General features: G+C 34.2%; 1 protein-coding gene across 1 annotated transcript; it reads right to left on the bottom strand.

Moving 5' to 3' along the window:
- Positions 1–6501: 6501 nt before the first annotated feature.
- LOC125202825 (calmodulin-binding protein 60 A-like) lies at positions 6502–9615 on the bottom strand. The gene is made up of 7 exons (XM_048101298.1): positions 9378–9615; positions 8826–8925; positions 8429–8481; positions 7854–8326; positions 7461–7621; positions 7049–7234; positions 6502–6955 (listed from the first exon to the last, which is right to left on the bottom strand). Exons 1-7 carry the CDS (start codon positions 9452–9454, stop codon positions 6629–6631), a joined length of 1377 nt encoding a protein of 458 aa, XP_047957255.1. The 5' UTR covers positions 9455–9615; the 3' UTR covers positions 6502–6628.
- Between the last annotated feature and the right edge of the window lie 1580 nt (positions 9616–11195).

The raw sequence follows: 11195 nt of genomic DNA, 5'->3' as shown, positions 1-11195 counted from the left end.
ATTCCATAGTAATAGAGTCATTTCCCTTTTTAGTAAAAGTCAACACATTTTTCCACATCTACTTTACTTTCTCTTATTTTTTTTCTCTTCATCTCTCTACTTTTTTCATTTTCCACTTTATTCTCCCTTTACTTAACTAACCTAACACAATTTTTCTTAATTTTCATGCTGAAAAAAAATGTTTCTATTACTATGGAATGGGGGGAGTAGGTTTTATAGTAGAATGTAAAAATGTCTGGAGTAAGGTTATTACCTGAAATGGGAAAAAATAAATGGAACTTTAAATTGTGGATGTTCTAAATAGGAAATTGGGACATTATTTCATGGAACAGTATCCGTCGCATCTATTGAATATTGAGATTTGAGGGGCAGTTGTGCTTAATTGTGCTTGGACGTACGAAGGAGTAATAAATGCTCTTTCAAATGACTATATTTTATCTCCCAAAACAAAAATTAATAGTAATACATGCATTTTTTTTATTTATTTTTTACTTTTTTATTTATCTAAGGCAGTTGTTTCCAAATAGATTTCAGCTACACTGTAAGAAAAATCTACCACATTTTCTGCGAACTGAAATACTGAATAAATCCTATCCTATTAAACAAATTTGAATAGAATGAAAGCATATATGTTAAACTCAACTAACAAGTCTAACATGGCTTAAATAATTCTTGTGAATGTCATTGACTCATTAACTTAGTTCAAACCAATTAAATGGCACTAATAGTTTGATAACTTTGATTTTGTAGCTGCCTTTATGTTGGATGGAAGCATGGACAAGTATAAAGCCAGATTGGTTATCCAAGGCTTTAGACAAAGGGAAGGCATTGACTACTTTGATACCTATGCTCCTGTTGCTAGGATTTCCACAATTAGATTATTGTTAGCACTTGCTGCTATACATAATCTTGTAATTCACCAAATGGATGTTAAGACTGCCTTCTTGAATGATGAATTAAAGGAAGAGATTTATATCAAACAACCAGAAGGCTTTGTCATGCCTGGTAATGAACATAAGGTTTGTAAGTTGGTAAAATTTTTTTATGGACTAAAGCAAGCCCCCAAGCAATGGCATCAAAAGTTTGATGACGTGGTGTTGTCGAATGGTTTTGAATTCTTTGGCAAGCAATGAATCAGTTTTTAAGTATTTAAAAGGAACCAGGAAAAACTTATTCGGATTTCCTTGTTCTTGAAGGTTATTGGGGAAGTTGAAAAATGGAAGATCATTCTTCCAAAGTGGCGGGTATTGGCTAGGGGGTGAGGTTGGCATCAAAGAAACAAACTTCACCCGAATTCAACAATGGAATCATTTTTGGGCATTAAAGGAAATGGTAAAGAGGTAATGGCTAAGAAATTTAATAAAAATTTCCCATTGTCAAAACGATATCCCCTATTTACGAGGGATAGGCGGTTTTCCTTGCATATAGTAAAATGTATAATGGAAAGTCAAGAAATTGGGGTTAGAAAAAAGATATTTGAACTTTTTTGGATGGGTGATATCCGGGGAGTTTGTAAGAACTCATGATAACTTTGATCAAACCCAAAAAGGGGTAAAATCTTGTGTACAAATCGGGTTAGGATGGGATTAAAGTCCACCAAAATTTTGATATTAAAGGAAAACGATCAAGCATCATCGAAGAAAGGTTGGATGAAGTTTATTACTTATTTCACTTTTGATTTTGCTCGATTTATCATTTTGCTGGAGATTTTCTCGATTTTTTTAGATTCTGTAGTTTTTTAGTGTAGATATTTCTTATATTTATACAATATCATTCATGCATAACAATATTGAGAACAATCTATATATTTAGATTTACATTTTGCTGTGTGTGCTGCTGGTGTGTGTTTTTCTGTGTTTGTGTGTGTGTTTTGCTTTGTTTATGTGTGTTTTGCTGTGTGTGTGTGTTGCTATGTGTTTGGATGATCTGTTTAAATGTAGAAATTGTGCTTTTGCTTGATAAAATGATACTTTGGGTGCATAAAATGATAGTTTCTGAAAATGATAAAATGATACTTTGTGAATAGTGTTTTGTTCTACTTAAGTGACAAGTTATGCCCTCTCTGCTTTTTTGAACTCATTGAAATTTAGAAAATGATAGTTTCAGAAGATAAAATGATAATTGCCCTTGATAAAATGATAGTTTCAGAAGATAAAATGATAGTTTCATGGGATAAAATGATAGTTTCAGATTATAAAATGATAGTTGATAAAATGATAATTGCCCTTGATAAAATGATAGTTTCAGAAGATAAAATGATAGTTTCATGGGATAAAATGATAGTTTCATGGGATAATATGATACTTTATGTTTGTGTGTGTGTGTGTCCTGAGGCTACTGCTGTTGTGTTTGTGTGTGTTGTTGTGTGTGTCTCTGTGTTTTTGTGTGTGTGTGTGTTGCTATGTGTTTGGATGATCTGTTTAAATGTAGAAATTGTGTTTTTGCTTGATAAAATGATACTTTGGGTGCATAAAATGATAGTTTCTGAAAATGATAAAATGATAATTTGTGAATACTTTGACTTTATATAATTACATAAACTGTTTAACACACTGAAATCTTTTGTTTATTAGGTAAGAACATTCGTGATGTTGAATTCTTCTTTCTAGATTTTTCTGCTTCCTGAATATTTTGGTGCTTATTGCTTCCGCAGCCTTCGAAGAGTCCTGCGGCTCAAACGAGAAAGAAGTCCGCCACAAAGCGGAAGAAAACAGAAGTTGTTGTCGCTGACAGTGAACAGCCAGCGCCTGCTGTTAATGGCACCCAGGAAGATGCCGCCCAACAGGCATGAAGTGCGTAGATGGTGAAGCCAAGCGCGAGCATGATAGGATCTCTAACTGAAACTCAGCGCTTGTTTTAATTACCATACTTCAGCATAGATTCTGTTGGTAGACATTTACTTATGTAGGCTTTAAACATTATTTTGCCATTGTTTGTGGTTCAATTTGAACTAGATTAGACTTTTCATTTGTAGGTCTGTGCAATGTGAAGAGAACTCTTCTGTATTGTTCAATTGAAATTATTTTGGAAGCCCTCTTCAAAGATAGTTTGTCATAGAAGTTTCCTTGTAGATGTAAACCGTTGTAGAAACTCTGTTCCAAGGTTGCTCATTTTATCAGCCAAAAAGTATCATGTTATCAGCCAAAAGTATCATGTTATCAGCCAAAAGTATCATTTTATCAACTACTATGACTATCATTTTATCAGCTATGACTATCATTTTATTAGCCAAAAGTATCATTTTATCATATATGACTATCATTTTATCAGCTATGACACGCCTGAAAAGTATCATTTTATCAGATATAACTATCATTTTATCAGCCAAAAGTATCATTTTATCAGCTATGACTATCATTTTATCAGCCAAAAGTATCATTTTATCACCTAGGACTATCATTTTATCAGCTATGACACGTCTGAAAAGTATCATTTTATCAGCTATGACTATCATTTTATCAGCCCAAAGTATCATTTTATCATAGTATCATTTTATCATAGTATCATTTTATCCGACAAAACTATCATGTTATGCAGTAAACCTAATATTTATAAGCCAAAAGTATCATTTTAACACATAATCGACAATACATAATATAATCAAATAAGAATTTCAGTACATCAGAAACATAAACCAATCGACAACTAATATTAATCTAAAATCAAATTCAATACATGAATATGAACACAATCAATAATGATTGTTACCTTCGTTATTTGCTACAGATTCCATCGAAGCAAATTTTCACAGCAATTGAAGAGGTAATCAATGAAAATAAGAACGCAAAATTCAAAACATCTTCCCGATCACAATTATGCGAGAAATATGGAAACAAAATCTGGAGACTACGGAATAATGAACAAATCGAAGAAAATCTGGAGATGTTGAAATAAAATAGGCGAGAAATATGGAAGATGAAGATGAGAGAATCGATCTGTTAATTGTGAAGATGAAGATGAAGATGAAGGTGAGAGAATTGAGTTCAAACAGAATGAAAGCGTGAATCGCGCGTTTAGAGTAAAATTCAGAAATTAAATGAGGAAATTACATTTTTACCCCTCTGCGCCTTTTTTATGAAGTAAATCTAAGTTTGAATCTCAACCACAAGATTATCAAATATGTGTGGTCCAGATTTGGTTATAGAGTTATTATGTGATTTGGGGGTTATGATATGATCACATCTCTATATATATATATATAGGGATGTATTCAGGTCAGAACGCTAAGTATAAGTAAAACTCAAAACACTTGCAGTCCATTGGATCATATGATCTAATGGTTAGATTAATGCCACGTGTCATCTAATAATGTAGAATTTTAGACTAATAATGTAGCTCGGATAATAATGTAGCAATTTAGTTTAATAATGTAGCATTTTAGTTTAGAAATGTACAGTTTTAGTCTTACAATGTACATTTCTAGTCTAATAATGTACCTCGCCTAATAATGTAGATTTTTAGTATGATAATGTAACAAATCACAACCATCCAATCTAATGATCCAAGGGCTGTGATTTGTGCTGTGTTTTACACTAAGATGCTGTAAGGACCCTAACACACCCCTATATATATATATATATATATATATATATATATATATAGGGTTTTGATCTATGAAGACCAGATTTAAATACAGAAATGCAGAACACGGTCATACGTAAGACATTTTTAGGTCATAGTTAGTTTATTTTTAGGTCATGCTAACAAAGCATGACCTAAAATGATCTTAACATGACATAAATCCAAATCTTATAATATGACCTAAAACTACTTAATTATGACCTTCCGTGTTTTGGGTTAATTATTGACCATTAGATCATCTAATCCTAGGGCCAAGATTTGGGCTGCATTTCTGGATTTAAACACATACTTGTTTTGATCATCTCCCTATATATATATATATTCTTAATAGTTCTTTTGAAAAATTGCAAATGTAGGTGCAAGAATAAATGAGCTACCTATATAAGCATGAAGTTTAGCCGCTTCAAGAAACTGGGACTTGGTTTCGACGTGTTTATGAAGGATAAGGACATAGGCTAGTAAAATATAGTGTCAAGATAGAACATATTCGTATGTAAACTTTTGTGTACATTATCTTCGTGTATTCAATGTGAGTTCCCAGGGTTCAATCCTTAGAGACACCCGGGGTATTCGAATATTTGGAATGTGTAATGTACTAATATGGAATTCAATCGTTACGATATTTCATTTATGCAAAAGTTTGAATGTTTGAGATGACTTGTTTTAGTTAATCAAGGATTGCACTAAAATAGGGGAGGATTGTTGGATATTTTAGAGTAATTGGATTAACTTGATTGATCGGTTATTGTTATAATGATACATCATTTAAGTATGGAGGTGCGGAGTGCGGGATCCAAGGGGCGGCAGCCCCTGGCGGGGTCCAAGGGGCAGAGCCCCTGGCTAGCGGGGGTCAGCTTGGAAATTTTTTATTTCCAACGAAGTTGCTGTTTCAGAAATTCATCCAAAAATGTAATTTCTGAAAATCGAAGGACTAATTTGCAATTTCGAAACCTTTTTGAAAATCGGTTATTTTCAGTTAAATCCCAACGGATGCACTGTTTCGTCAACAGTTGCATCGGTTCATCTTCTTCAAAATCCGATCAAGTCTTCTGGTTCATTATCTCGAATACACATAAGAAGGTTCTGCATTCTCTGAATTTTATCCGATCAAATAACTTTGGTAGAACCACCGAAATTGATTTGATCTGAAAATGTTTTGCACGACTTTCAGATATCCGTTTTTCTGTTCTCTATATTGAATCTCCCTGACACTTTACATATTTAAAATTTAATAGCGTATTGATTATGAAAAGTGCACGAAGCCATATAGGTCAGGCGGGCACGAGCACGATCATGCTTTAAATTGTTACTAGTAGATAAATCAATATACTAGGTCAAAGCAAGATTGGAATTTACAATGGCTGATAAAATCACTTAAAAGTGAAATAATTTACAAAATTATAACCACGTTCCACATCTCATAGTAAGATATATATATACTATTAGCTTACAATAACATTTAAAAAATAAGCACTAGTATACTACCCTAGTTTTTGGTTGTGATATAAGTTAGCAAATGTACGTTAATTATAGAACACTAGTAGTAGTAATTTTTAATTTGATACTCATAGCGCAGAAAAGTTTGACTATTTCTGCAAAACGCGGCCACCAATCCAAATTAACTTCATTTAAATATAGTCTTTTACGTTAGAAGTCGTAGAAAAAAATAGTTAAAGGTCGTTACATATGGTTCAAATACTTTAAATATTTTGAGAGTATTTCATTTCACGACATAAAATAATTAGAAATGAATTAGGTTTTACATAAATTTTACTTATCTTTTCGTATGAAAATTATACTACTTGTAGAACTTAGTTGGTTATAAAAAGTGTCACCAACTACCATAACGGAATTGTCTTTTTTCGCTTTCTTCGAAAAAACACAATAGTGGGGCATCCATTTCTTTGGTGGGCCCTCGTGTGATTAGAGAATATAAATCCACAATTTTAAAATTATGAATCAAATTATACAGTTGATAAAACAAGTAGACAAGTTCAACAATCCAGCACTCTAAATGCTACCCTTCCCTTCCACGATAACATTATCGTTAACCAACTCTCAATTTCTTTCTGATTGGACTAACATCTAAAACCACCCTCTTCCAAAATTTCAAAACAATGAACAATGTTTTCCATCCCTTTGTCCCACCATCAACCACCTCAGCTGCTGCATTCCACTCGTGACCAAAGGCATCGCGCATGAACTCCTCAACGCCCTCAAAGAAAATCGTCGGCTCGAACTGCATACTACTGCTCGATCCGCCAATATATGGACTTAAACCAGCTAGGTACTGCTGAAGAGAATTCGGATCATTGAAAGCCTTTACCTGCCCCCAATTTTGGCAAGCAGATGCTAACAGTTTATCAGCATCAGCCTGTTATTCAAAGTGATGAATCATGATTAGTAAGATTGTTATAGTAATAGATATGCTAGCAAATATAAATAGATTAAGTGTATGTATGTGTGCCTCTTCTTGTCCTGACTGCAGCTCGCTTGTCTGATCCGGAAGTAGTCTTAGCATGTCTCCTAGAATATTGAAGACGATGCCTGTTTTCTTCTCCGGATCTGTGTAACAGTACACCCTTTCGCTACTTAGGCATGCTCGAGCATTACTAACAATCTTCTGCCAATTCTTATTTGGGGAATTCACAATCTACAACAGGCCAACAAACTAGTTTAGACCTATTTTGAACTGAAAGAAGCAAATTAGCAATACTTCATTTGTACAAAGGCAATATTGGATAGCAAAATTCTTCATTTGCACCTTAATTAATCATTTCATTTGTCATCTGAGGAGACAATGAGGAAACTTATGGATTTTTATCAACAACTAACAAGTATAATACAGAATACAGATTAAGACAAGAGAAAAAGGTTACACTCTTGAGGTGTTGAGGATTTATGAGGTGTTGAATGAGAAAATCCTCCACGGTGCAGATGTTGTTGTCTTGAAGACGCTTATCGATCTCACCACGCCTCCAAATACAATCTAACCGCCATACTTCATCAGACAGAGATGGATTCGCATGTTTCTCATTATCTGAAGATCAAGTAGAAGAACAATTATTTAGTCAGAGATGTCTCATCTTTATCAAATAACAAGGTAGACTCACATTTTTCATAAAATATAATGCAGATCTGACCTGAAGTATGAAGAGGGGTGAGTTGAGCATCAGGTTTGGACAGCAGCAGAAGCAGCCGTTTGATAGATATGAAGAGTTAGTTGGTATAGAACAGTAAAACAAAACGATGGTTAAGTGAGAAGAACATACGTTTGGTGCGCTTATCTTTGACCTTAAATGGTGCAGTCCATGCATCGTACACCGCAATTCCTTTAAGATTCTGTGCAATCCTCGCCCCCAGCCTGCAGCTGCACAACCTACTCCAGGCAGTGTTGTGTCCCAACTTAATAGCATTCAAATCCGCAACACCCTTCTTGAGCAATATATCGCCACTTTTAGAAGAAATGTGCGGCTTCTTTGTATCTCCTTTTTGAATGATGCATCTCTCAAACATTTCAAGAGTCATGTTGTGTTCATTACCATCACCGTTGTCCTCAAGAAGTAGTATCTCCACCTTTGCAGAAGATCCAGGGCCACAGGTCACAGTATGCCCGTACAGATCAAGCAGAGCCAACTTCAGGCACTCGCCTTTTAACCCTTTGAGCTCCTTCCCTGTCACAGTATCGGCTACTTTATCATCTAAGAACTTCAGCTGTAGACTCCTTTCCTCGGAAAACTCATTCCTATCAGCACATTAGATACGTTACCAAAATTCGTTATCAACCACTAGTGTTATGATCCCAAAATAAGAGAAAAAATGAGTAACCAATTACATAAATTCTCACCGAGTCCCTTCACTCAAAGGCCTCTCTTCAGCTGATTGTAATCTCTCTATTACCTAAAGCAAAGAGTTGAACAAATATCATGATTGGAAGATTAACCATAATAATTCCTCAAGACTGGAAAATACTGAGATCCACAACAGTTAAAGATTTTATGAAAGGTATACCTTGCAGTTGAAATAGTACAAGTTAAACTATTGAGAGACAAAAGGCTCCTCAAGTGGTATAGTATTTTATTAACATATAGTATAATCAATCATGATGTTGAGATGACAAAAAGAAAACACTTACTGCATGCATCAATCCAAAGCAAGTCTCCTTTAACAATAATCAATCCTTTGTAAATTGGAAATATAGCATTCGACAAACATAGAAGAGAAGAGATGTGCAAGCCACTCACCATTCTACGAATTAGATCTTGATCAGTAACTGGAATATTTTGGCTAACCGCTCGGTTATAAATTCTTGACATCACATGTTCCATCTCTTCTTCAATTATTCTATCATAAAGTGAGTATGGAAAGTAAGAGGCATGTGAAGGTAAACAAGCAGTAATACTTAGTAACATCAAGAATGAACAGATGAAAGAATTCCAACTGTGGCAAATGGCAATTACCAACTAAAAGGCTAACTGAATCATTTCAATAAATCATAAGATATACCAACTCATAAAAATATACTTCCGCTTTGACTAACTTTCATAAACACAAAATTGGGCAACATCTGAACCCACCTGCGCCTCTTTTTGTTGCTCAAAAGTATGATCATTTCATAATCACCCTCTAAAGTTGGAACAATATCCGTACATATCAGAAAGGGAAACAAAAAAATAAAAGGAAATTTAGTCTAAAAGTGATTATACCAGCAATTCTCCTTTAATAAGCACAACCCACACAAAGCAAGAAATGAAAACACCCAAAATCAAAGAGATAATTGCTCCAAATCGACATACCTTCCAAGAGTTGGAACAAAACGAACATCTGAACAACTTGGCTGCTCTGATGCACCGCCGTTGGGATGACGCGCCATCTCTCTTCTCTCCAAAAACAGCAACCACACAAAATTAGCCAAGAATTTGGTAAACGAAAAATGCTTGTTTCTGAGCTGAGTTGAATCTTTCCCGACTACTCAGTAGTTTAATAAGGCGGAAGGAAGCGTCAGTAAATAAGTGGGGCCCTCAAAACACCGCGTCCGGCGTCCGCCACATTCGATCTGTGGAGGCGTATGTACATTTTATACACTACGATGCATGTATTCTAATTCTACTGTATAATTTTATTTTAATTGTTTAATAACGCTATACATACAGTAACTTTTAAAATGAGAAAACTACGGAGTAATATCTGTCGCATCTACTTAATATTGAGGGGCCGTTGTGCATATTTGTGCATGGACTTTTTCTCAATTTATCTCTCAAAACAAAAATTGATAATGCATGCATGTTTTTTTAATCTAAGTCAGTTCACAGTTGTTTCCAAACCTGTACGAAATTTCTACCACATTTTCAGCGAATTAAATAGGAAATCCTATCCCATCAAATGATCAAACAAATTGGAATTGAATGATAGCATATTTAACTAAACTAATTAACATGGCTTAAATGAACACCAATGACTCATTAGTTCAAACTACTTAAAAGTGAAATAATTTACAAATAATGACCACGTTCACAATCTCATAGTAAGATATTTTACAAGAACATTAAATTAAAAATACTACTACTCAATGTACTAGTATTAAACCGTACGACCCCAATTACTTGATCGTAATAAGTAAAGAAATACGTTAATTATAGTAGTAGTAATTCTTAATTTGATAAATCATAGAGCAGAAAAGTTTGACTATTTCTGCAAAAGGCAGCCACCCATTCCAAATTAAACTTCATTTAAATATAGGCTTTTATGTTAAAAAATGTTAGTTAAAAGTCGTCCTCGATAAATATATACAAGTGACTGAGTCGACTCACACGCTCATGGACTCGAGTCCGTAAACATAGGGTTCAAATATTTTAAATATTTTTTTACAGTATTTCAGGATGAAACAAAATTAGTAAAGAATTTGGTATCACAAAAATTTAACTACTTATCTTTTCGTGTGATAATCATACGCATACCTACCAGAACGGAAGTGTCTTTTAGTAGTAGTATAACTACATGCACTTTCGTTTTCTTCGAAAAAAACACACATAATTTGAATGATAAATAGTGAGCATCCATTTCTTTGGTGGGCCCTCGTGTGATTAGAGAATATAAAACCAACCAATCAAATTATGAATTTGATCAAGTTTGATTGACAACGACAAACATAAAACTAACTTCAATTTCAACAATCCAACTTTCATGATCGTGTTTCGCTTGAGTGTCGATCATTTGACGGAAAAGATTGATGGGCTCTGAAGAATGATGTGTTGAAACTACTCACAACTTGATGAATGAAGAAACGAGCTCGAGCGAAAAATATGGATGTAATGCAACACGTGTGGATATTGATTGTGAAGATAAGGAATCCAAAGCAGTTCCACCTTAGCTCATGAATTGGAAAGCTGCTCTGTTGGGCCACTAACAACGTGTGTGAAATGGTGGTTAGAAGAAAGGATGATGGACCATGATCTAGTTAGTTTCAGATTGCACGTTCTGTCCGTTGCAGTAGATGACTATATATATAGCTTATTTTGTAACTTGTTGATCATTCGAGAAATCAAATCAGAAATGCAATATAAAACATGCACAATGAAGTTCTTTAGCCTACTTTCCTTTATTGCTATTTTTGT

Source organism: Salvia hispanica, chromosome 1 (assembly GCF_023119035.1).
Source record: "Salvia hispanica cultivar TCC Black 2014 chromosome 1, UniMelb_Shisp_WGS_1.0, whole genome shotgun sequence".
Taxonomy (NCBI): Eukaryota; Viridiplantae; Streptophyta; class Magnoliopsida; order Lamiales; family Lamiaceae; genus Salvia; species Salvia hispanica.
The sequence above is the reverse complement of the archived record's forward strand: the minus strand, read 5'-3'. Positions and strand labels throughout refer to the sequence as shown.